General features: G+C 37.9%; 1 protein-coding gene across 5 annotated transcripts in view; it reads left to right on the top strand.

Annotated features, from left to right (window-relative positions):
• The window catches only part of PUS10 (pseudouridine synthase 10), an 80,684-nt gene that overhangs the window by 30,678 nt on the left and 22,242 nt on the right, over positions 1-27,764 (top strand). For all 5 annotated transcript variants that reach the window (XM_070478819.1, XM_070478816.1, XM_070478821.1 and 2 more), the window contains exons 5-8: positions 21,501-21,535; positions 24,758-24,869; positions 27,023-27,084; positions 27,377-27,422. In XM_070478819.1, the coding sequence (XP_070334920.1) occupies positions 21,501-21,535; positions 24,758-24,869; positions 27,023-27,084; positions 27,377-27,422 (255 nt within the window). The remainder of the gene's footprint in view (positions 1-21,500; positions 21,536-24,757; positions 24,870-27,022; positions 27,085-27,376; positions 27,423-27,764) is intronic.

Raw genomic sequence — 27,764 nt, 5'->3', positions numbered from 1 at the left:
TGCATGCTCAGTCACATCAGTCGTGTCTGACTCTTTGTGATGCTATTGAGTATAGCCCAACAGACTCCTCGGTCCGTGGGATTCTCCAGGCAAGAATATTAGAGTAGGATCCTTCCTCCAGAGAATCTTCCCAACCTAGGGATCAAACCCAAGTTTCCTGCATTGGCAGGTGGGTTCTTTACCCCTAGCGCCACCTGGGAAGTCTGTATGTATATATATGTATATAAATGTATATAAAGTAGCCTCTTACCTACTATTTTAATGCTATCTTTGGTTTGGGGATTAAATTATGCAGATATATTACATATTAGATTATGGTTTGGATATTAGATTATGTAATCCTTGTGGATTTAATTATCAGGCTTTCTTTTGTGCTTGGAAAATTTTAGCAAAAAAGAAGTTTTGTTTCTGTTTCTTGAAGTTCTGATAGACTACACTTAACAAACTGTTTTAGGGAGTACTAAGGGGATAGCTTTATTACTTTTTCAGTTATTCTGTTAAAGGTTATTGGTCTATATGATTTCATTCATTCATCTTGAGTCAGATTTTAATTATTTGTATGTTCCTTCAAAACTGTCCATTTCAGTCACATCAGTAGTTCTCAGAGTGTGGTGTAGGGACTACTCAAGGTCCTTGTAAGAGGTTCATGAAGTCAAAAGTATTTTCATAGTAACATATAATTATTTGCCATATTCATTCTCGTCCTCTCAAGAGTATACAGTGGAGTTTTGCAGAGGCTACATGATGTATACTATTGCAGCAAACTGAACATAAAAGCAGATACGAAAATCCAGATGTCTTTTATTAAGATATATACTAAAGAAATTTCAAACATGTATTGCATTGCCACTATTCTCACTGAATTATTTTGTTTAAACAATATAGTATTTTTAAAGTGTTAATTTATGTTAGCACATAGTAGATATATTACTTTCTATTCAATTTTAGATGAGTTCAGTTCAGTTCAGCCACTCAGTTGTGTCCAACTCTTTGCGGGATTAATATTTTTAAAATTTATAGTTTTAATTGCTAATATGATAAATATTGGTAGATATAACCAGCATAAACAAAAGCTATATTGGGTTCTCAAAAAATTTTAATACTGTAAAAAGCTCTGAAACCAAACTATTTGAGAGTCACTGATCTAGATTTAACAATTTTTTTTTTAAAGCATGTACTCATCAACTTTTTCTTAAAGTCTTATTTGAATAGAATATTCTGCTGTATTGATGTGTGTGTTTGTATATATGTTTCCATCTGTATGTATATATACATATGTGCATGCATCTTTGTTTTTTATGTATTCATTGTGTATTTCTTCATGTGTGCTTGTGAGCAGAACCCCAATGTAGATGGAAGAACTGGCCTCCTTGATATTTTGGGTCTTCTTTGTGGCTGATTTGGTCCACGGGCCAAGTTTACAGAATTGATTTAGGTACGTGAAGTGGCCAACTTCTGATTAGGCCTGGATGGAAGGCATAGAGTTCCAAGCTGTAGCAGGGAGAATGGGAGGCTCCCCCAGGGAAGTTGCTATCATAGGTCAGCCCCATCCTCTGACGGTTGCATTCGACTTCTTGAAACCCGTCTTGTGTCCAAGGTAGGGATTCAGAAAAGCCCCTAGATTGAGGCTGCTATGTACAGTGTCTTGGCCACTATGAATCCCATGGTCAGTAGTTTTCTGGAGTCTGCAGTCTATGCATGTCAACTGTCTATCCTCAGTGTACCCTCTCCCCCACTTCCACCAAGCTGGACTATTTCATCTTCTTATCCATGATGACCAGAAGCCTCTGGCTCTGAAGGCTAGTGCCTGTGGAGACGTACTGCAGAGCACAGGTGAGATGCCTGGGCCTGGTACCCCCTGCCTGCCCACTATGCACTGGGAGCTCCTTCTTGGAAGAGAATAATCCAGCACAGTGTGAAGCAGAGGATTACAGGCCAAAACCAGGACAGGGTTTTAGCTGGTAAAGCCCCAACTTACTCTTCCAGCAAATAGACCACGGACTGTTGACCTAGTAACAGACTGGTTAATTTAAAGGCATTGAGATCTTAGAAACAACCCTAGTCTTTCTCCTTGCTGTACCTGTTAAGATAATTTCCCTTATCCAGAGGCAGTTTAAGCAATTGCTTGGATTTTTACAGTGGCTTCCTAAAAACTGTCCCTGCTTCCATGCTTGTCCCTTACCATTTTAAAAAGTAAATCAGTTCATATTCTTCCTTAGTTTACCCTCCATGGCTCCCCAACTGGCTCAGAGTGAAATGAGAGTCCTCTATTTCCTGCAAGGGCCTATACTGGCCCTGCCCTACCACTGCACCTTAGTTCTTTGACTTCATCACTAGGTACTTGCACTCTTCCCAGACTGGTCTAGCCACATTGAACACAACAGGCACACTTCTGCCTCCTTCTGCATTGCTGTTCTCTCTGCCGAAAAGACTTCTCCCTTAAATATATGTATGGCTTATTCCCTCACCTTCTTCTTTTTTTTTTTTTGCTTCTCAGTGAGGCTTTCCCTCACTACCCTGTTTAAACTTGCAAATTGCTCTTCTTCCATTCCTCTTTCCTGTTTTAGTTTTCTCCACAGTAACTGATAAATATCAACCTCAGATATGCAGATGACACCACCCTTATGGAAGAAAGTGAAGAGGAACTATAGAGCCTCTTGATGAAAGTGAAAGAGTAGAAAAGCTGGCTTAGAACTCAACAGTCAAAAAACTAAGATCATGGAATCCAGTCCCATCACTTCATGGCAAATAGATGGGGAAACAGTGGAAACTCTGACAGGCTTTATTTTCTTGGACTCCAAAATCACTGCAGATGGTGACTGCACCCATGAAATGAAAAGACACTTGCTCCTTGGAAGAAAAGCTATGACCAACCTAGACAGCATATTAAAAAGCAGAGACATTATTTTGCTGACAAAGGTCCATCTAGTCGAAGCTATGGTTTTTCCAGTAGTCGTGTGTGGATGTGACAGTTGGACCATAAAGAAAGCTGAGCACTGAAGAATTGATGCTTTTGAACTGTGGTGTTGGAGAAGACTCTTGAGAGTCTCTTGGACTCCAAGGAGATCCAACCAGTCAATCCTAAAAGAAACCAGTCAGTCCTAAAGGAAATCAGTCCTGAATATTCATTGGAAGGACTGATGCTGAAACTGAAGCTCCAACACTTTGGCCACCTGATGCAAAGAACTGACTAATTGGAAAAGACCCAGATGCTGGGAAAGATTGAAGGCAGGAGAAGGGGACGACAGAGGATGAGAGGATTGGATGGCATCACCAACTCGATAGACATAAGTTTGAGCAAGCTCTGAGTTGGTGATGGACAGGGAGGCCTGGCGTGACGCAGTCCATGGGGTTGCAAAAAGTCAGACATGACTGAGCAGCTGAACTGAACTGACCAATAAATGGCTCATTTCTTATTGCATTTATCACATGAAATAGCATGTGATTTACTTATTTATTTTGCTTGTTATCTGTTTCTTGACTATAAATTTTACAAGGGCAGGAATTTGTGTCTATTTTGTCTACAAATATATGCCTACCACACTTGGACACAAGACATTTGTCATTGACTATGGCCACTCTGGACCATATCCAGCATGTCTTACCCAGGTTCCCAGCAGAACCCACAGGAGTTCATGTCTATTCAGTGATCAGAGTAAGAGGAAGAAATGGGAAAAGGGAGAAAGGAGGTCTTTCTTTCTCCTCCACTACCCAAGGGCCCTCATACTTCTTTGCTGAAAAAACAAAAAACCTTTGAGGTTGAGATGATATACACAGAGAAAGTGAGAGAGAAAATTATGTTCCACAATAAATAACAGTGTATTCCAGGGACTTCCCTGGTGGTCCAGTGGTTAAGAATCTACCTTCCAATGCAGGGGACACAGGTTTGATCCCTGGTTCTGGAACTTAGCTCTGACATGCCACAGGGCAACTAAGACCCAACACAGCCAAATAAATAAATAAATATATTTTTAAACCAGTATATTCTGTACTTTTTACATGTTATCTGAGAGGAAAAACAGAAAATGAGAAGAAAAAAAAAACAACCCTTCTCCACATATGTGATTCTAGTCCCTTTTTCATTTCTAATGATGTTTGTCTATGCTAAGGTTCAGTAAATGCTTTTCAAACTTTTTTACTTATGTACCCTTCTCCAGCCCCAAAAGAAGTTTGAGAAACCATGAGCTCCCTTACATATGTTTAAATTGACATCTGAAATGTTTCAATGTAAGTTTAAATAACAAAGAATATTGCTTTAAAAAATGTTCCCATTGGGAGTTGTTCACAGGTGAAATTATTTGAGATTTTCTTATGGTAACTCCAGCCCACCTCCCTCTTAAATGAAAAAGGTAATAGAGATAGGTAAAATATGTTTAGCCAAATGTTGATAACTTGAGGCTGACTTGAAGGGCACATGGAAATTTGTGCACTGTTCTTTCCACTTGTATTTGTGTTTTGGTTTCTTCCTTTCATGTTAGAGATTTTCTTCAAATGACTTATGGTCTCTGTGCATTCATTTAAGTATAGAACATTAAAAGGTGATTGAAAGTTATGTGTGGGATGGTGGTGCCTGTTGACTGAGTTTTATTAGAAGAGAACAGGTAGTAAGTTGACTTTTTATATAAAAGGACCATATCATATTATCTGAAAAATTTCCCTCAAAAAGCATCCAGTTTGTCCAGAGAAGAATCCTCTAGTCTCCCGTCAAGAAAGGTATAAGCTCGGCAGCCTGAGTGCCAGAGCAGGGTAGGAAAGGGGGCTGCCGTTCTCTCTGCTCAGACCGTAAGCTCTTATGGACCCCTCCTGTTTTCCTTGCAGGGCTTCACTCCAGCTGTCCTCTTGCCAGGGGCCTTAGTGTAGACACCTCTAGTTTGGTTTCCCAGAGTATAAGTCTCCTATTGCTTGGTGTCAGGGGGGAACAGGGGGGTCCATCTGTTCTTTATACAGGCCTTCAACTATTCCCCTTCTTTTTAGTCCACATTTCACCCTCTATTGTCTTAGGTTTCCAGTCCTCAGCTTTGCTGGGCTTGGAGGAGCTAGTATCTCTCTTTGCCAAGACTGAGGGATCAGCTTCCTGGGCTCTGCTATTTTCCACTCCTGCATTCCTTTTCTGTTGTACATCGAGAGTTGGGGTGATGAGTATTCTTGTCTCATTGTAGATGGAGTGTCTTTTTCCGTTTCTCATTCTCCTTATTTTGCAGTGATTTTCCAGAGAAGTGAGCACTAAGGGCCTTTTTCCACTATCTTGAAGCCAGAAGTCTGATTATTTTGATAATATTCTTTTAGTATATTTTAAAAGTAATATCTAAAAGTTAATTTTAAAAATGCAATAAAGAAATCTTTACCCCTAAAAATATTAATACATTTAGTGCAAATCAAGTTCAATATATGGGATGATTCCAGTCTTAAAATTTTCCTAATTTGAATTTTTTTTTTTTAACTGTACTGCTCAATTTGTAGGATCTTAGTTCTCTGACCAGGGATTGAACCTAGGCCCTTGGAAGCAAAAGCCTGGAGTCCCAACCACTGGACCACCAGGGAAGACCTTGAAATAATTTTAAAATAATTCTCTTTATAGAGTTTTCGAGTTATTTATTAAAGACCTTTTTCAACAATTAATAAGTTATCAGCAAGTTAATTTATCTCCTTAGTATTCCAAAACTTAAAACTTACTTTTAAAAAGCTGTTTTTCTTGGTAGTTGTTTTGAAGTAAAGTTGTATTTATGACTTTTGAAATTGAGCCAGTTGATGAACTGAAGCCTCTTGAATCGGCAGGTTCACTTCGCATTAACCAGCATAAGTAGAGCTGGAGAGAAGGAACGGAAAAGACGGAGCAGCTGCAATGAATGAAGGCTTGGGGACAGATATAAATAAAGACAAATAAGGTTCGCCTTGTCCCTCAGTGTCATGTGCTAACTGGGTGTCAGTCAGTCAGTCAGTTAGTTCAGTCGCTCAGTCGTGTCTGACTCTGCGACCCCATGAATTGCAGCATGCCAGGCCCCCCTGTCCATTACCAGCTCCCGGAGTTTACTCAAACACATGCCCATCGAGTCAGTGATGCCATCCAGCCATCTCATCCTCTGTCGTCCCCTTCTCCTCCTGCCTCCAATCCCTCCCAGCATCAGGGTCTTTTCCAATGAATCAGCTCTTCACATGAGGTGGCAAAGTCCTGGAGTTTCAGCTTCAGCATCAGTCTTTCCAGTGAACACCCAGGACTGATCTCCTTCGGGATGGACTGGTTGGATCTCCTTGCAGTCCAAGGGACTCTCAACAGTCTTCTCCAACACCACAGTTCAAAAGCATCAATTTTTCGGCACTCAGCTTTCTTTATAGTCAACTCTCACATCCATACATGACCACTGGAAAAACCCATAGCCTTGACCAAACGGACCGTGTCAGTGGATGCTAATTCTCTAAAATCAAATTCTAAGAGGAAACACCTTTGCACCCTCAGCCACACCCAATTACTAACAGATATTTGTTGTTATCTCCACTTGACTGATGTCTTTAACTCTAGAGTTACCTGAAATTCAGTCTCCAGGTTGTCTCCTCATTAGCACGTGACACCAAGGGACAAGACTGAACGCTGTCTTTATCTGTGTCTGTCCCAGAGCCGTCATTCATTGCAGCTGCTCTGGTTTCCGGGTCCTTCTCCTCTGCTTCTATTCCACCTTCCCACCACCATAGAATTTGTTCTTGTAATTATTTCCAGTCAAATCCTTCAGAGGTAGGCAAAAATCATCTAGAGTATTGGAAAATGCAATGGAAATTCTCCTTTTTCTTCCCCGGTCCCCCTCAGATTCTCCTTAAAACTCACAAAACAGAAGTAATAATGCTCTTGGAAACTGTATCAGTAGAGCTGTACCGTGGTGGCTCAGATGGTAAAGAATCTGCCTGCAATGCAAGAGACCTGGACTCAGTCCCTGGGTTGGGAAGATCCCCTGGAGGAGGGCATGGCAGCCCTCTCTAGTATTCTTGCCTGGAGAATCCCCATGGACAGAGGAGCCTGGAGGGTTACAGTCCATGGGGTCGTAGAGCCAGACATGACAGGGACTAAGCACAGCACAGAGCTGTATCTAATTTGACTCTGCAGATTCATTCCATCTGCTGATTTGTCCTTGCTTTGTTCCTCTTGCTTTGTCACAAATAAAATGTTCAACGTTTTTAATGTTATCTAAAGTTTTTTTTTTTTTTGCCAACAGTAGTAGGAAAAGTTGGAATGAGAAGATCATATGTCTGGCTTCATTTTCTTTTTTCTCAACCGTGTAGAGAAAGATAATGTAGAGGATTGAGGTGGGTTTTTAAACATGGCTAAAAACAGATCTTTTATTTATCAAAAGAGACACCCAGACTCTGTGTTAGTCATTACATCACAGGTCTGATATCAGAGATTCTGGGGAACAAAAAAGTGGCAGGGAGGTGATAGTGGTGAGGAGACTTGGAGGTAGGTAAGTGGGAGAGAGAGAGAGAGAGAGAGAGAGAGAGAGAGAGAGAGAGAGAGAGAGAGTGTGTGTGTGTGTGTGTGTGTGTATGTTTGCATGCTGGGTGGAGAAGAACAGAGGGTCATGCCTCTAGCTGCCCACACTGCTATTGTCATTTCCCTGCAGGTACAAGTCTATATTTATATTATCCTTGCTGTCATAAATGAGCCCAAGAGATGTGTAGGATTCAAAAGACTTTAGAGTTTTAAGGGCATTGGTGGTAATTTAGAAACCCCAACATCAGTGTTGATCACCAAGTCCTGCCGGTCTATGTCTTCATTATCTCTTTTTCTTTTTTTTTTTTTCCATTTATTTTTATTAGTTGGAGGCTAATTACTTTACATCATTACAGTAGTTTTTGTCATACATTGAAATGAATTAGCCATGAATTTACATGTATTCCCCATCCCGGTCCCCCCTCCCACCTCCCTCTCCACCCGATCCCTCTGGGTCTTCCCAGTGCACCAGGCCCGAGCACTTGTCTCGTGCACCCAACCTGGGCTGGTGATCTGTTTCACCCTAGATAATATACATGTTTCAATGCTGTTCTCTTGAAACATCCCACCCTCGCCTTCTCCCAGAGTCCACAAGTCTGTTCTATACATCTGAGTCTCTTTTTCTGTTTTGCATATAGGGTTATTGTTACCATCTTTCTAAATTCCATATATATGTGTTAGTATACTGTAATGGTCTTTATCTTTCTGGCTTACTTCGCTCTGTATAATGGGCTCCAGTTTCATCCATCTCATTAGAACTGATTCAAATGAATTCTTTTTAATGGCTGAGTAATATTCCATGGTGTATATGTACCACAGCTTCCTCATCCATTCGTCTGCTGATGGGCATCTGGGTTGCTTCCATGTCCTGGCTATTATAAACAGTGCTGCGATGAACATTGGGGTGCACGTGTCTCTTTCAGATCTGGTTTCCTTGGTGTGTATGCCCAGAAGTGGGATTGCTGGGTCATATGGCAGTTCTATTTCCAGCTTTTTAAGAAACCTCCACACTGTTTTCCATAGTGGCTGTACTAATTTGCATTCCCACCAACAGTGTAGGAGGGTTCCCTTTTCTCCACACCCTCTCGAGCATTTATTGCTTGTAGACTTTTGGATAGCAGCCATCCTGACTGGCGTATAATGGTACCTCATTGTGGTTTTGATTTGCATTTCTCTGATAATGAGTGATGTTGAGCATCTTTTCATGTGTTTGTTAGCCATCTGTATGTCTTCCTTGGAGAAATGTCTGTTGAGTTCTTTGGCCCATTTTTTGATTGGGTCATTTATTTTTCTGGAGTTGAGCTGGAGGAGTTGCTTGTATATTTTTGAGATTAATCCTTTGTCTGTTGCTTCGTTTGCTATTATTTTCTCCCAATCTGAGGGCTGTCTTTTCACCTTGCTTATAGTTTCCTTTGTTGTGCAAAAGCTTTTAAGTTTCATTAGGTCCCATTTGTTTATTTTTGCTTTTATTTCTAAAATTCTGGGATGTGGGTCATAGAGGATCCTGCTGTGATTTATGTCGGAGAGTGTTTTGCCTATGTTCTCCTCTAGGAGTTTGATAGTTTCTGGTCTTACATTTAGATCTTTAATCCATTTTGAGTTTATTTTTGTGTATGGTGTTAGAAAGTGTTCTAGTTTCATTCTTTTACAGGTGGTTGACCAGTTTTCCCAGCACCACTTGTTAAAGAGGTTGTCTTTTTTCCATTGTATATCCTTGCCTCCTTTGTCGAAGATAAGGTGACCATAGGTTCGTGGATTTATCTCTGGGCTTTCTATTCTGTTCCATTGATCTATATTTCTGTCTTTGTGCCAGTACCATACTGTCTTGATGACTGTGGCTTTGTAGTATAGTCTGAAGTCAGGCAGATTGATTCCTCCAGTTCCATTCTTCTTTCTCAGGATTACTTTGGCAATTCGAGGTTTTTTGTATTTCCATACAAATTGTGAAATTATTTGTTCTAGTTCTGTGAAAAATACCGTTGGTAGTTTGATAGGGATTGCATTGAATCTATAGATTGCTTTGGGTAGTATAGCCATTTTGACAATATTGATTCTTCCAATCCATGAGCACGGTATATTTCTCCATCTGTTTGTGTCCTCTTTGATTTCTTTCATCAGTGTTTTATAGTTTTCTATGTATAGGTCTTTTGTTTCTTTAGGTAGATATACTCCTAAGTATTTTATTCTTTTTGTTGCAATGGTGAATGGTATTGTTTCCTTAATTTCTCTTTCTGTTTTCTCATTGTTAGTGTATAGGAATGCAAGAGATTTCTGTGTGTTAATTTTATATCCTGCAACTTTACTGTATTCATTGATTAGCTCTAGTAATTTTCTGGTAGAGTCTTTAGGGTTTTCTATGTAGAGGATCATGTCATCTGCAAACAGAGAGAGTTTCACTTCTTCTTTTCCTATCTGGATTCCTTTTACTTCTTTTTCTGCCCTGATTGCTGTGGCCAAAACTTCCAAAACTATGTTGAATAGGAGTGGTGAGAGTGGGCACCCTTGTCTTGTTCCTGATTTCAGGGGAAATGCTTTCAATTTTTCACCATCGAGGGTGATGCTTGCTGTGGGTTTGTCATATATAGCTTTTATTATGTTGAGGTATGTTCCTTCTATTCCTGCTTTCTGGAGAGTTTTAATCATAAATGGATGTTGAATTTTGTCAAAGGCTTTTTCTGCATCTATTGAGATAATCATATGGTTTTTATCTCTCAATTTGTTAATGTGGTGTATTACACTGATTGACTTGAGGATATTAAAGAATCCTTGCATTCCTGGGATAAAGTCCACTTGGTCATGATGTATGATTTTTTTAATATGTTGTTGGATTCTGTTTGCTAGAATTTTGTTAAGGATTTTTGCATCTATGTTCATCAGTGATATTGGCCTGTAGTTTTCTTTTTTTGTGGCATCTTTGTCTGGTTTTGGAATTAGGGTGATGGTGGCCTCATAGAATGAGTTTGGAAGTTTACCTTCTTCTGCAATTTTCTGGAAGAGTTTGAGTAAGATAGGTGTTAGCTCTTCTCTAAATTTTTGGTAGAATTCAGCTGTGAAGCCATCTGGTCCTGGGCTTTTGTTTGCTGGAAGATTTCTGATTACAGTTTCGATTTCCTTGCTTGTGATGGGTCTGTTAAGATCTTCTATTTCTTCCTGGTTCAGTTTTGGAAAGTTATACTTCTCTAAGAGCTTTTCCATTTCTTCCAAGTTGTCCATTTTATTGGCATAGAGCTGCTGGTAGTAGTCTCTTATGATCCTTTGTATTTCAGTGTTGTCTGTTGTGATCTCTCCATTTTCATTTCTAATTTTGTTAATTTGGTTCTTCTCCCTTTGTTTCTTAATGAGTCTTGCTAATGGTTTGTCAATTTTATTTTTTCAAAAAACCAGCTTTTAGCTTTGTTAATTTTTGCTATGGTCTCTTTAGTTTCTTTTGCATTTATTTCTGCCCGAATTTTTAAGATTTCTTTCCTTCTACTAACCCTTGGATTCTTCATTTCTTCCTCCTCTAGTTGCTTTAGGTGTAGAGTTAGGTTATTTATTTGACTTTCTTCTCATTTCTTGAGGTAGGCCTGTAATGCTATGAATCTTCCCCTTAGCACTGCTTTTACAGTGTCCCATAGGTTTTGGGTTGTTATGTTTTCATTTTCATTCATTTCTATGCATATTTTGATTTCTTTTTTGATTTCTTCTATGATTTGTTGGTTATTCAGAAGCGTGTTGTTTAGCCTCCATATGTTTGAATTTTTAATAATTTTTTTCCTGTAATTGAGATCTAATCTTACTGCACTGTGGTCAGAAAAGATGACTGGAATGATTTCAATCTTTTTGAATTTACCAAGACTAGATTTATGGCCCAGGATGTGATCTATTCTGGAGAAGGTTCCGTGTGCACTTGAGAAAAAGGTGAAGTTGATTGTTTTGGGGTGAAACGTCCTATAGATGTCAATTAGGTCTAGCTGGTCCATTGTGTCCGTTAAAGTTTGTGTTTCCTTGTTCATTTTCTGTTTAGTTGATCTATCCATAGTTGTGAGTGGGGTATTAAAGTCTCCTACTATTATTGTGTTACTATTAATTTCCTCTTTCATACCCGTTAGCGTTTGCCTTACATATTGCGGTGCTCCTATGTTGGGTGCATATATATTTATAATTGTTATATCTTCTTCTTGGATTGATCCTTTGATCATTATGTAGTGTCCATCTTTGTCTCTTTTCACAGACTTAATTTGAAAGTCTATTTTATCTGATATGAGTATTACGACTCCTGCTTTCTTTTGGTCTCCGTTTGCGTGGAATATTTTTTTCCAGCCCTTCACTTTTAGTCTGTATGTGTCCCTTGCTTTGAGGTGGGTTTCTTGTAGACAGCATATATAGGGGTATTGCTTTTGTATCCATTCAGCCAGCCTTTGTCTTTTGGTTGGGGCATTCAACCCATTTACATTTAAGGTAATTATTGATAGGTATGGTCCCGTTGCCATTTATTTTGTTGTTTGGGGTTCACGTTTATACCACCTTTCTGTGTTTCCTGTCTAGAGAAGATCCTTTAGTATTTGTTGAAGAGCTGGTTTGTTGGTGCTGAAATCTCTCAGTTTTTGCTTGTCTGTAAAGCTTTTGAGTTCTCCTTCATATCTGAATGAGATCTTGCTGGGTAGAGTAATCTAGGTTGTAGGTTATTCTCTTTCATTACTTTAAGTATGTCCTGCCATTCCCTTCTGGCCTGAAGGGTTTCTATTGATAGATCAGCTGTTATTCTTATGGGAATCCCTTTGTGTGTTATTTGTTGTTTCTCCCTTGCTGCTTTTAATATTTGTTCTTTGTGTTTGATCTTTGTTAATTTGATTAATATGTGTCTTGGGGTGTTTCGCCTTGGGTTTATCCTGTTTGGGACTCTCTGGGTTTCTTGGACTTGGGTGGCTATTTCCTTCCCCATTTTAGGGAAGTTTTCAGCTATTATCTCCTCGAGTATCTTCTCATGGCCTTTCTTTTTGTTTTCTTCTTCTGGGACTCCTATGATTCGAATGTTGGGGCGTTTCACATTGTCCCAGAGGTCCCTGAGGTTGTCCTCATTTTTTTTGATTCTTTTTTCTTTTTTCCTCTCTGCTTCATTTATTTCCACCATTTTATCTTCTAACTCACTTATCCTATCTTCTGTCTCTGTTATTCTACTCATGGTTCCCTCCAGAGTATTTTTGATCTCATTTATTTCATTATTAATTTTTAATTGACTTTTTTTTATTTCTTCTAGGTCCTTGTTAAACCTTTCTTGCATCTTCTCAATCTTTGTCTCCAGGCTATTTATTTGTAACTCCATTTTGTTTTCAAGATTTTGGATCATTTTTATTATCATTATTCTAAATTCTTTTTCAGGTAGATTCCCTATTTCCTCCTCTTTTGTTTGACTTGGTGGGCTTTTTTCATGTTCCTTTAGCTGTTGGGTATTTCTCTGCCTTTTCATCTTGTTTAGATTGCTGTGTCTGGAATGGGCTTTCTGTATTCTTGTGGTCTGAGGTTCCTTTTTATTGTGGAGGTTTCACCCAGTGGGTGGGGTTGGACGATTGGTTTGTCAAGGTTTCCTGGTTAGGGAAGCTTGTGTCAGCGTTCTGGTGCATGGAATTGGATTTCTTCTCTCTGAAGTGCAATGGAGTGTCCAGTAATGTGTTTTGCGATGGGTCTCTGTGTTAGGTGTGACTTTGGAGAGCCTGTATGTTGACACTCAGGTCTATGTTCCTGGGTTGCTAAAGAATTTGCGTGGTATGTCTTGTACTGGAGCTTATTGGCTCTTGGGTGGTGGTTGGTTTTGGTGTAGGTATGGAAGCTTTTGGATGGTCTCTTATTCCTTAATGTTCCGTGTAGTCAGGAGTTTTCTGGTTTTCTCAGGATTTGGGCTCAAGTCTCCTGCCTCTGGCTTTCAGTTTTATTCTTCCAATAGTCTCAAGACTTCTCCAACTGAACAGCACTGATAATAAAACTTCTAGGTTAATGGTGAAAAGATTCTCCACCGTGAGAGACAACCAGAGAGGTTCACAGTTACATGAAGAATAGGAGAGGGAGGAAGGAGATAGAGGTGAGCAGGAGGAGAAAAGGGGGACTCAAGAGGAGAGAGACAGATCTACGAAGTTATCTGTTCCCAAAGTGTTCTCCGTAGCCCAGACACCCACAAAGATTCACAGAGTTGGATTGGGAAGAGAAGGGGAATGGAGGAAATAGAGGTGTTCTGAGGTAGAAAACAGAGAGTCAAAAGTGGGAGAGTATCACCACACTCCTGAATAGAAATGGGAACTGAATATTGGATTCTTAAATGACCAAAATTTATATCACATACTACTGAAAAACAAAGATTGAAAATCTAGTGTAGAGGTTAGACTCTTTGAAATACAATATTTAAAAACAAAAACACAAAAAAAATTTAGAATTGTATATGAAGTTCGGTTTAAAAATAGGGTTTCTCTCTCTCTCTCTCTCTTTTTTTTTTTGGCAAGGTTATAGTGAAATGAAAATGAAAATCAAGGAATAATAGAGGAGTATTAGAGGACTTTAAAAGGAAATAGGAGAGAAAAAGAAGAAAAAGAAAAAAAATTCTTTTTCCCTAAGTAAAAAAATCATAAAAATATATGAAAATGAAAGTTGAGGAGTAATGGGGGAGTAATAGGGAATTTTAAAAGAAAATAAAAGAGAAAAAATAAAAAAAGAAAAAAAAATTTTTTTTAATTAAAAAAAATATATGTACATATATATCTAGGAATTTCTCTGGAGTTGTTGCGGTCAGCGTAGGATCAGTTCAATTTTAGATAGCTCCTCTTTCCAGCTTACACTTCTCGATATCTGTAGGCCCCTTCCCGTGTAGTCGGTGTTACCTTCAGGGTGTTACCTTTTACCACCGGTCCTTTCTGAAGCGATTCCCTTTGTTTATTTGGCTTCTGTTTGCCATATCTTTGGTGTCTAATTTCCGCCCTGACACAGGCGGGCGGAGGTGATCTCTTATTTAGGTTCTCTAGTTCAGTTCAGTCCTGCTACGGGGAGGGCGGGGCGCTGCAGACAGATACCGCTCTGTGTGGATAGCACTCACCGTGTTCCGGTCACACTGGGTTTGCCCCGCTCACGGGTGTCTGTGCTTTCGCCGTCTACACTGCTCAGGCTCCCTGCTGCTCTATATGGAGCGGGCCCTGCGTTGAGTGTGGTTCCAGTTTTCGGGTACTCCACAAAAGCGCAGATTCGGTTGTGCCTGCGTTTTGTGCCTTCCCCGGCCTGAGCGGTTCAGGCAGCCAGGGGCTCAGGCGTACTCTCCCCGGTGCAGCGCACCTTTTCCCTCCGCGTCGAGTGGCCCAGGCAGCCAGAGGCTTGGGTGCACTCTCCCCGGATGTGGCGCGCCTTTTCCCTCCGTGGCGAGCGGCTCAGGCAGCCAGAGGCTTGGGCACAATCTCCCCGGATACGGCATGCTTTTTCCCTCCGTGGCCCCAGCGCGCGCCGCCAGTCGGGTCTCAGGAAGACTTTAGCTAGAACCGGAGGCCTGTTTGCAGTGTGGGAGGGGGTGGCTTCTCAGGGGCTGAGTTTGCCCTTTTCCCCTTCCCCCTGCCTCCTACCTCCAGCGGGGATGGGCCGGCTCTTCTCTGGAGATTCTCAGTCCCTTTGTTTTGCGAACCACCGGCAGTGTGTTCGGGCCAGTTAATTTTGTCCCTTGCTATCCCACAGTTTAAAAAAGCTCCCTCTGATTGCTCTCAGGGTCTTCGGGCCGGTCCTTACCCTAAGCAATGCCGCCCGCTCCTCCCCGTTCCGCCCCGCTTGTTGCTGGCGGGTGTGGGCGTCTGGGGTACTTTTCTGCTGGGAGTTGCTTTTAGGCACATAATCTGTGGGCCTTGTTTAATTTTTCCTCCCAGTTAGAATGCTGGAAACTTCCCCCAGTCCCGCCAGTGAGAGGGTTTCCTGGTGACTGGAAACTTCCTCTATTAAGACTCCCTTCCCGGGACGGGTCTCCGTCCGTAGCTCTTTTGACTCCCATATTATCGTTTATATTTTGTCCTACCTCCCTTCGAAGACAATGGGCTGCTTTTCTGGGAGCCTGATGTCCTCTGCTAGCGATCAGAAGTTGTTTTGTGAAATTTGCTCAGCGTTCAAATGTTCTTTCGATGAATTTGTAGGAGAGAAAGTGGTCTCTCCGTCCTATTCCTCCGCCATCTTGGCTCCTCCCTCCTCTTCATTATCTCTTAAAGCTGCCTGCTCCTCTCCAGTCCTACCACCACTGCCATGTATATGATTTCTTATTTGAATTACTGCTTTAGTTTACCAAATGTCTTCATTTCCCTTAGTTACCATCTTCTTTCTCTAACTCACATTGCAACCTGAGTGAGAATTTCTGAAGACAAATACGATCATGCTACTCCCTTGCTTAAAATCTTTCTGTGGCTCCATTTTGCCTTAATTGTAAAATCTAAACCCCTTATTACCATGGGTTCACTAGTTCTATCATTTTAATCCTGTTTCCTCCTTTGTACTTTGCAACCACACATCCTCAGCTCTTTAGGGACCAATAACCTATAGTTCCCAGGAGTTTGCTGATGCTCTGTGGCCTTTGCACAACAGTTTTTCCCTGTTCAGATTATATTTTCTCCACTCTTCACCTAGGTAATTCTCAATACCTGATTCTTCAGAACTCAGATTAGATGTTACTTCTTGATAATTTTAACTAGACTGAACTGAGGATGCCTTAAGTGTCCCCTCAAAATATTTCCCTGTCACAGCACCTACCACTCTGTATTTTTATTTTTATTAATCTTATTAATCATTATTATTGTTGTATTACCATTCTGGGGCTTCTCTGATAGCGTATTTTGTAAAGAAAGTGAAAGTTGCTCAGTCATGTCCAACTCTTTGCCAACCTCAAAGAGTTGGCTATTGTGAATAGTGATGCTATGAACATAGGGATGCATGTACCCTTTTGAATGATAGTTTTGTCCAGGTATATGCCCAGAAGTGGGATTGCTGGATCATATGGTAATTCTATTCTTAGTCTTCTGGGGAACCTCTATTCTATTCTCCATAGTGACTATACTAATTTATGTTCCCACCAACAGTGTAGGAGAGTTCCCTTTTCTCCACATCCTCTCCAGTGTTTGTTACTTGTAAACAAACAAGTGTGAGTTTGTCTCAAAAAAAGAGTTTCCTTTCTAATGATGGTCATTCTGACCAGTGTGAGGTGGTACCTCATCGTAGTTTTGACTTGCATTTCTCTAATAATAGTGATGTTGATCATCTTTTCATGTGCCTACTGGCCATCTGTATGCTTTCTTTGGAGAAATGTCTGTTAAGGCCTATTGCCCATTTTTCAGTTGAATTGTTTGGGTTTTTTTTTGTTGTTGTTGAGTTGTATGAGGTGTTTGTATATTTTGGAGATTAAGCTCTAATTGGTTGCATTATTTGCAAATATTTTCTACCAGTCTTTTCATTTTGTTTATGGTTTCCTTTTCTGTGCAAAAGCTTGTAGGTTTGATTGGGTTCCATTTGTTTATTTTTGTTTTTATTTCCATTGCTTTGGGAGACTGACCTAAGAAAACATTGAATAATTTATGTCAGAGCACATTTTGCCTATTCTTTCTTCTTGGGATTTTATATTGTGATGTCTTATGTTGAAGTCTTTAAGCCATTTTGAGTTTATCTTTATGCATGATGTGAGGGTGTGCTCTAACTTCGTTGATTTACATGCAGCAGTCCAACTTTCTCAGCAACACTTGTTGAAGAAACTTTTTCCCATTTTATATTCTTGCCTCCTTTGTTGAAGATTAATTGACTGTAGGTGTGTGGTCTTATTCTGGGCTCTCCATTGATCTGTATGTGACAAGTGCCATTTTTAATGCCTCCCCCATCTCTCCTTCCTTCCTGCCTGCCTCCTCTGCTTGAACAGCCTCAGTTCCTGGCCTTACTGTAACCCACTTTCATTGCTGGTGAATGAACCCCCAGCTCGGAACTCTAGGCTTAAAAACCATCCCCAGGCATAGAGCTTCCATGACATGTGTATGGGTATATGCTTGTGTATGTGTGTGTTTGTCTGTGTGTCTGTGTGTTGCCAGAGTGCACAAGCACTTTAGTAAGCACATTATTCAACTCCCCCATTTAGCAAAACTGAGTCCAGGATTAAATTCTGTGGGTCCTGAGTTTTCAGGAGGTGACATGCTACCTTTGGTATCAAATTTGATTAAACTTGATAACTTTAAATGGTTCTATTGGGGAGGAAGAATAAAATTTCTTACTCCACAGAATGAATTTTTTCCACTGACTAAGGAATAGAACATTTATTAAAAGTATCTTGGTTACCTGAAGGGGAGGAATGTACACCTTTTACCTCAGCAGAAGCAGGTCCATGGCATTATTAGCACGTGGTAAAATTGAATAATTGAGCAACACTGACTACTTTGGGATTCAGCCTTCCAGCCCCTGCTGTGTGATTAGTTCAGTCCAACCTGCTGGCATACTTGAGCAGGGAGCCTGCAGGGGATTAAGGAAAAACCCTTTAACAAATCTCAGGTACTAAAGACATTTGATTTAATTTAACATGTTACACATGGTAATCTGGTTTCCCTTGGCTACCTCCACCATACACTGCTTTATAATCAGAGGATGGCAGGGTAGATTACAGACTAGATGGCATCATCTGGAAGGGACCATAGAGAACAGAGGTCAAAAGAGGAAATGAAAAGTTCACTAAAAAAGGACAGAAGAGTCTGAGTCCTCTGAAAAAAAGGATGGATAGTTCTCTACAGTGCAGATACCCAGGAGGGTTTCATTGATGAGGGAGGTTCCAGGACTGCCTTCAGCAGAGCAGTCTGGGATGTGAAGGAAAAGGATCAAATCTTGTAAATCTTTAAAGGAATAATAATTTTATTATTTGTGAATTACAGATAAGGTTTTAATTAAAAAATGACAATAATAGGTACCATTTATTAAGTACATGCCAGAAACCTTTCTTGGTTCTTTGCATACATAATTTCATTAAATCCTTACAATATCTCTGCAAGGGTAATATTAATATCCCTTTAGAGATGAGGAAACAAGTATTTATTGATCTCTTAAAGTATGGAGACTGAAGAAAGGTGGGATAACATTGACTCCAAGGTTTCAACTTTAGGAGACCATTATTTATTTTTTCTATGATCTCAGAGTCCTAGAAGTCTTAATAGCCCTTGTTATAGAGCAGTATACCCACTAATGTCCATTAATGGTGACCTTTATCCATCCAGAAAAGTTTAAATTACAGTCATCTTTAGTCTTGTCATTGTTCAGTTGCTTAGTCATGTCTGACTCTTTGCAACCCCACGGACTGCAGCACGCCAGGCTTCCCTATCCTTCACCATGTCCCGGAGCTTGCTCAAACTCATGTCTGTTGAGTCTGCCATCCAACCATTTCATCCTCTGGCATCCCCTTCTCCTGCCTTCAATCTTTCCCAGCATCAGGGTCTTTTCCAGTGAATTAGTTCTTCACATCAGGTGGCCAAAGTATTAGAGCTTCAGCTTCAGTCCTTCCAATGAATATTCAGGATTTATTTCCTTTAGGATTGACTGGTATTATCTCCTTGCAGTCCAAGGGACTCTCGAGAGTTTTCTCCAACATCACAGGTTCAAATGCATCTTCGGTGCTCAGTCTTCTTTATGGTCCAGCTCTCACATTCATACATGACTACTGGAAAAACCATAGCTTTGACCAGATGAACCTTTGTCAGCAAAGTAATGTCTCTGCTTTTTAATATGTTGTCTAGGTTTGTCATAGCTTTTCTTCCAAGGAGCAAGTGTCTTTTAATTTCATGGCTGCAGTCACCGTCTGCAGTGATTTTGGAGCCCAAGAAAATAAAGTCTCTCACTGTTTCCATTGTTTCCCCATCTATATGCCATGAAGTGATGGGACTGGATTCCATGATCTTAGTTTTTTGAATGTTGAGTTCTAAGCCAGCTTTTCACTCTCCTCTTTTACCTTCATCAAAAAGCTCTTTAGTTCCTCTTCACTTTCTGCCACAAGGGTGATGTCATCTGCATATCTGAAGTTGTTGATATTTCTCCTGGCAATCTTGATTCCTTGATTCCAGCTTGTGATTCATTCAGCCCAGCATTTTGCATGATGTACTCTGCATTGAAGTTAAATAAACAGGGTGACAATATACAGCCTTGATGCCCTCCTTTCCCAACTTTGAACCAGTCTGTTGTTCCATGTTCGGTTCTAATTGTTGCTTCTTGACCTGCATACAGGTTTCGTGGGAGGCAGGTAAGGTGGTCTGGTATTTCCATCTCTTGAAGAATTTTCCATAGTTTGTTGTGATCCACACAGTCAAAAGCTTTAGTGTAGTCAATGAAGCAGAAGTAGATGTTTTTCTGGAATTCTCTTGCTTTGTCTATGACCCAGCAGACATTGGTGATTTGATCTCTGGTTCCTCTGCCTTTTCTAAATCCATCTTGTACCTCTGTAAGTTCTCAGTTCATGTATTATTGAAGCCTTGCTTGGAGGATTTTGAGCATGACCTTGCTGGCATGTGAAATGAGTGCAATTGTGCGGTAATTTGAGGATTCTTTGGAATTGCAGTGAAAACTTACCTTTTCAGTCCTGTGGCCACTGCCGAGTTTTCCAAATTTGCTGGCATCTTTGTCTAACTCTCTTATTTTACACACAGGAAATTGAGTGCCAGACATCTGGTAAAGCCTAAAGCCAGGTCTTCCAACTCCTTAATTTGTATATTCCACCATCACCATACACTTTCAAAGAAGGCTTGAGTAAATGGAAGGCAGGAGGGAAGGGGTCTTGCAGCACTATAAATGATACTAGTTTGAGGTAGCAAAGTAAACAAACTAATAGATTGGAAGGTACTGATGAGACATTTAGGTACTGGGAACAGTTGTAGTTCTTACCTAACTAGTGATTAATTTATTCTGCTTAGCTAATATCTGATCAAATTAATGCACCTAATGTTTCTAAATGATCCTAAGTCTTTAGAAGTCTCTGGTGCCCTACCAGCCATTTGAAGTTTAAAAGGACATATGAACAACAAAAGCTGTCTCTCCAGGTCTTAAAATGAGTGTGACTGGCCCTTTTTGTGACATGTAGAAGCAGAGACTACATGTGGTATTTTATTGACTTACACATTTATGCTTCTGTCATATTCACAAAATGCCATATATATGAGGCAGGCCATATGTTACCTTTCTTTAAGGTGAAAGCTATGGGAGTCTAATGGCAAACTGAGAAATCTTGGTGTCACACACTTAGTATACAAAGCATTTTACATGAATTTCACTAAATCCTCATAACAATTGTGATTGTAAATGTTACTGTTTTCATTTTCAGTTTTTTAAATTAATCCTTCCCAGAGCATTTCCCATAGTATTTTATTATGAAAAATTTCAAACCTATATTAAAATTGAAAGAATTGTACAGTGAACACTCATATACCCACTTAGATTCTACACTTATTTTTCTATATTTGCTTTTTTTTTAACACACCTATCCATTTATCCACCCACACATCTTAGTTTTTGTTATATTTCAAAGTCAGTTATAGACACTAGTACATTATACTCCTAAACACTTTTATGTGGATATCATTAATTTGAGTTAAAAGTGTTAGCTGTATTAAAAAACAAAAACAGAAAACTGAGTCCTTCAAATCTGTGTTTTGGGGACACAGTATGTACTCATTCAGTTTGGGCTTTCCCCCATGAAACAATAAGATATTTTAAGAGAAAAATGTGAGCCACCCATATTAAAAAACACTTGTAACTTATTAATGAGAAATAGAAATCTGTGGGGAGGAGGGGGATACCCCTGTTGAATTCCTAGGCCACAGCAAGTCAGCACTGCAAATGAGGCATCTTACCTCATTTCTGATTTTAAATGAGATTGAGGTCATTGCCACATTTCTGAACAGTAACTCCTCTTCTACAGGGGAGAGTTTGATTAGCAAATTACTTAAGCACTTTAGTAATGATATTGGAACCAAATTTCAATGAATATTTTTCCCTTTTCTCTTCTTTCTGGGTGTGACTAAATTGCCTACAGCATGCTGCTTGGTTGCTGGTAAAACAGGAAATGGGGTAAGTAATTTACATAGGGAATTTTTACTACCATTTAAATATAAGCTACTTGATTCTTAAAGTACTTTTACTACTACTCTTTTTTTAGAGTGATTCACTAGCTACCAGAGAAATTGGCACAAAGAAAAAATTTTATTTTATATATTTAGGTGTTAACCTTGTTAACTGGTTTATTGCACAGCATGTTAGTACTCTCATTTTTTTTGTAGATTTATCATGAACATAAATGTATATTTTATAATCATTATGCACTTATATAATGTAGTTTGGCAGCTTATTTTAAAGGAACACATTTTATGCTGGTCTTAGAAACTAAATTATAAAACTAATTATGCTGTAAAAGATACGTAGTAAAGTCCTAGTTAAGGCAGACCAACAATAAGTTTATACATAGGTAAGACATAGAAAACATATGTCCACAGTCCTTTATCTGAAACCCTTGGTAGGCAAATGTGTCTTGGAATTTAGAGTTTTTTAGACTTTGGAAATGTAATACAGTGTAAATACCATATATGATATACCTCTCTCCTCTGGGGTAGTACTGTATTATCAAGCATTAATATTTCTGCAGTGGAGCATACCAATATTCACACCAAATTTGATAAAGCTTTACATGTTTAAGTCAGAGTTTGGTTGCCAACTGAGTTAAGGAAAAAGCTCTTTAATTTCCCAGAGCTTTCTGGATTTTGAAACTAAAAATTTTATATCAGTATGAAAAGGGCCAGGTAACTACTGGAGATTCCTGTGTACTCCTGAAAGAAAACCAGAGAGAATTACGAATTTCTGTATCAGAATCTCATACTTGGTATTTTACAGAAAATTAGTTCATCTGGCATTTTTGTGTGTTGTATTTCACATCTGCATTTTTAAAAGGGTAGTAACCACATATTTATCAAAGGTTTTGGGGTTCTGTTAGGTTATGTTAAATTAGTCTCAAATGCTTGTGATTCTGGCATAATGAAATTTGATTCTGTGTTTGAGAAGTTTTTATTAATAGCATAGTCAGAGCATGCAATTTTTTAAATGTTTCCAGTTTCCATCCTCCTTTCTTATTGTGATTATTTCTTATTGAATGATTTTAAACCAAGGTTAGCTCTTCCAAAAATCCTGATCAATATAGGGATACTAAAACAGAAAAAAAATGCAGAATACTACTCTCTTCTCTTAATATCCCTAGTTCATTCTATAATAATCATGTCAAAAGGCTGTGGAGGGATTGCCATTAAAGAATTGATTCAAGGAACTTAGGAAAATAGTGTATTGGGTATTTTGGTTCATCTTTGCTTAAATATGGTTATCCTGTTGTTATCTATAGAAGAGTGATTGTAATTGATATCCTCATCATTAGTTATCTAACAGAGGCGAGGGAAATGCAGTTTCTAAGTATCAAATTGGTACTGAATTTACCTTAATGGCTACTGGTTCCTCTAAAGGACCATCAATCATAAGCTAAGGACCTTTGTGAAAACATTCACCCTTAATTATATTAGAAAAGCTATTAGCTACATTCAACTTGCAGGATTGAAAATCTGGCATTTTAAGTACTGTATTTTTACCTTAAAGATGAGGCTAAGGTTTCCAAAATGTCTGTTAACCCTTTCCTATAGTTCTTTAAACTGGAAGGAAAAAAATACCTGTAGTTGAAGTTTTTAAACTGGAGTAAGGTGCTTTAAATTTAAATGTATTTCAAAAACTATGAAGGACCTAAAATATTAATTTTCTTAAACACATAATGAGTAATGTTTTAATCTGTTTTTAGGATTGGCTTTGACTACAATCCTTTGTACTTTAGATCCTCTAAAGTCTAAACAGTTTTAAAGGGTTTTCTGTTCTTGTGTTTTCTGTTTTCACCTTTTTATTCTTTAAAATGTGTGCTCATATCTTAATTATTTACTTTCAACTGTGATGCTGTTTTATGCAAATAATCATTAGTTGAACTGTTGATGCAATATCAAGATAGTCTTTGAAAATTCCTAAAATATTTCTGATATTCAGAGAACTAGGAACAGTTTATGAAGCTCAAACACTTAGTGTTTGAATAAGTTCATAAGTGTAGAGAAGTAATTTAATTTTTTTGTCAGATGTAGGGCTTATCAGAGTCCTTTATTGTTAAACCACAATCCCAAAGCATATGAAAGCATTCAGTTTAACCAGTTATTTCAGCTGGATTAAAATGGGTAGATCAGCTATTTCTTAATTTACATTTTTAGAGTAACAGTGGTCTTTATACTGTGTGTATATAATTATATTTTTAGATCAGTTAAATTTAGCAATTAACAAAATTATTTTTAATTTTCTTCTCATAGTTCATAGTGTCTTTTGGTGTTGAAGAATTAAATACAGTAGATATTGACTATATTGTCTTTTTTATTAGTGAAAATTGGATGTTAAAAGAAACGATTCACAAGTTGGCCTAAACATCTCTTTTGTTAAAAAGAAGTCCTATAAATAACTGTAACTGATTTAAAAATTTAATTATTTGAATGACAGGGGCCTGTTTATTAGTGATATTTCAGAGTAGAGCTCTTTAAATATTACCATATTATGTTTTTCTTTTCTTTCACTTCAGTTCCTTTCTATCTCAATTTTAGGTTACAAACTAAAAACTAGAGATCATAATTGGGACTTCCCCAAACCTGTTTATTGGCTATGAGTAGATTTGAGGGGAATGTAAAATGTTTATTAAGACACGTATATGTTGTTAAATTAGTGAACATTTTAGAGCACTGATGCTTTAGGATTTAATCTTCTTTACCAGTAAAGAGAAGTACAGCTTTTACATTGATTTCCCAAAAGTAAGTCCCCATTATCAGGAAGAAAGTAGATGTAAACATTTTGGTCTGGGTGAAATTATTGTAATACACAGTTTGTAATTTCTGAGCAATAAACAATCCTCTCTATTCCATCTTTCCATCTTTTGACATATAAATCCTGGAATCTGGCAATTCTATCTCAGAAAAACTCATTTATATGCCTTTATCTTTGAAACTTCAAAATTTGTCCTATATGCCATTAAAAAAAAAAAGTAGTTTCTTGATTCTACTAGAATATAGGTCCATGAACTGAAGAAACTTTGTCTGCTTTGGTCTCTGCTTTCTATCTAATGTGTAAAATAGTGCCTTCACATAGTAGGCACTCAATACATTTTAATAATCGCATAAATTCTTGCCTTCATAAAAATGATGTTTTTCATATCAGTGAATTAATTTTTATGTTATTCAGAAAGCAGAGTCTGTCGCTGGGAAGAAATGATATAGTTCAGCTAAAAGAAGCCTACAAATGGATAACTCACCCCCTGTTTTCAGAGGAACTGGGTGTTCCCATTGATGGAAAGGTATTGGGTCATCAGCATTGTTAATTTTATTCTCTGGTTTTACTAGTTTTACTTCATTATATGGCAGAGTTTTGGTTACCCAAAAGAATCTTCTCTTTCAATAATCCAATAAAAGTTTCTTAAGCTTTTACAGTTCTTAAATTGAGGTTAAAATTGAGATTAAAGTTTTTCTTTTTCTTTTTTAAATTTCTTTGTAATCAAGACACTTATGAGTGTAACAGGTGCTGTGTACCCTGATTGACCTTAAAAGGTTAGAAATGAATTTGTGCCTTTAAGTATATTTATAGTTTAATTAAATAGATTTACTGATATAAAGCTATACATAAATAACTATGAACAAGTGTGGAGTCAACTCTAGACTATTTAATTTTGGTTGTCTGTGGCTAGTCTTGTTTTCAAATATGTAGACAGAACCTGTTCAACTATAGGGAGCATGGGCTCAACCTATCCCGCCTTGTTGGTATCTCAAATCCCTTGTCTTTAATTTTAAGCAGAGTGCCTTTGAAACCAGAACACTTCCCATCCCCTCTATTCTAGGGTAGACCTTGCTTCAGCGTTTGAAATGGACTGAATTTTAGGGAAGAGCTCAGTAGATTTCCAGACGTGGAAACAGGACATATTTCCAGCTCATCTTAAATTAGATTTTAATAGTATGGCCTCATTGCTTCATCATTTTGCTTGAAGGAAATTCCCTGGGTATCAGACACACCCCTATTCAAATAAAATCACAAAACCATCTTTCAAAGCTAAACAATTAAAAAATTTTCCTCATTCTGAATTATATAGCTCTGTTTCCCTCTGTTAGTAAGAATAAACTCTGTCCTTTAAACTGAATACTGAGAGAATAGAGAGTAAAACCACTTCACAGATAGTATGAAGAGGAAATGAGGTGATGAAAGTACTTTGGAAATTAGAGAAGTCATTGATGCAAAATATTTTTAACTCAAATTTCAGTTTGAAGTACAGATAATTTTACATGTTGAATCAGTGAGAACAGAAAATAGAAAACAAAAGATGCAGTAATGTTCTAATAGATTCAGGATGGATGAAGTTTTCTTAAGTAAAAGGAATATGTTGTAGTTTTAATTTTATTTTGTTGACTTGAGTAGAACAAAAAAAATTAGTCTTTCACCATTGTGATTAAGAATTGCTAATAGGCCTGCTGACGATCCAATGCAATCGATAAATATAAAATTCAATAAAAAGGAAGAATTATTATATGACATTTATATCTTTTTTTCAGTGTGAAATTTTGTATAATCTCCATGGAGGTAAATGTATATAGAGTATGAAATTGTGCTTCTTTGTGTATACAAGGATATTCATTGTAGCATTTTAAAAAATATTTTTTAAAATTTATTTTTAATTAAAGGATAATTGCTTTACAATGTTGTATTGGTTTGCCATATAGCAACACTGTACCATTTTTTAAAAATGGTAAAACTTAACTACAACTTAAATGTACAGCAGTCCTTACAGGTGAAAAGATGTTCATGATGTAATATTAACTGTATTAAGCAGTTTTCTAAATGTCTATTTAACATACCAAGAAGTACATATATTTATGTTTATATTCATAAAAATGGCTAGAAGGGAAGATATCAAACTGTTACTAGTTCTACCTCACTGGAGTGGGATTGAAAACCCATTATTTTATAATATTATTATGTATTACATTTTTAATGAGACAAAAAATTAAGATCTTTCTTTTAAAAGTCACATCTATTAAAAACTTTGAGAACTTAATAAAGAAACCTCATACAGAGTTTTTAGGCATGTGCATAAATAATAGTTGCTAATTCTAATCATAGTACTGACAGGAGTATATCTTCGTTTGTCTCAGTTACCCCTTTCCAATTCTTATTCATTTTCATACCTAATTTATATACTTTACAAAAAATCATACAAATTTAATTTGTTTTAAACTTGTTTTCTGTAGGATCACTAGTGATTGAGTTCTAGGAGTTAAAGAAAAAAAGATTATTTCCTTCACAGCTGCCCTGTGACCAAGCTGATTTGAAAACAGTAGTATTTCCAGTTTTCCTTGTCACTTTTTCTGAGCCAGTCTTTGAGAGTTAATTCTGTTTCCATTGATAAGTTGTTAGATGTTAGTTTCTTTTTGCTCATTTTTAAACTGTCTTTATAATTTTTAGAGCTTGTTTGAAGTGAGTGTGGTCTTTGCTCACCCAGAAACAGTTGAGGATTGCCACTTCCTGTAAGTTACAACTTAACATTGCCAATTGTGCAGCATTGTTAATACCTTTTGATTTTCATGAAAATAGTTTTGTTCTTCTTTCTAAGGGGCATATCAGAACTTGTCATGTCTCTGAAGGTTTAAAGTGTGCTCTCTGATATGAGTCTAGACAAACCAATGTGGCTCATATGGGGATTCATTTTGTCTGCTTCTGATATCCTGAGTTTAGCAGTCATGGTGTATAAAATATTTGAATTTTATCCACCCTCAAATAAACTCATTAATCTTTTATATTAACTTGAATTTTGCTTAGACGTGCAATATGCCCAGAATGTTTCAAGCCAGCCAAAAACAAACAGGTAAGGATTCCTGCTTCTTATTCTTTAGTGAATTTTTTTCTGAGCTGAATATTCAAATTAACAACAAAAAGGATATGCATTAGAAATATTGGTAATCTGTTATACTAAGAATCAATCTCAAACTATTTCCATTTGCTACATTCATTTTTTTTTTTAAACTCTCAACACCTTTGTGTGTGGCTCAGAAGTCATAACACACAAACATTCTCATGCTTGTGTCAGTGTCTGAATTGTTTCCCCAAAATTACATCATCTGGGAAAGTATGTTTTCAGTGTCATCACCATTCCAAACTTCTAATATTTGTTTTCTAGAAATTGGTATTTTGAAAATATAATCCAAAG

Source organism: Odocoileus virginianus, chromosome 2 (genome assembly GCF_023699985.2).
Source record: "Odocoileus virginianus isolate 20LAN1187 ecotype Illinois chromosome 2, Ovbor_1.2, whole genome shotgun sequence".
Classification (NCBI taxonomy): domain Eukaryota; kingdom Metazoa; phylum Chordata; class Mammalia; order Artiodactyla; family Cervidae; genus Odocoileus; species Odocoileus virginianus.
This window is presented reverse-complemented; position numbering and strand designations above follow the sequence as displayed.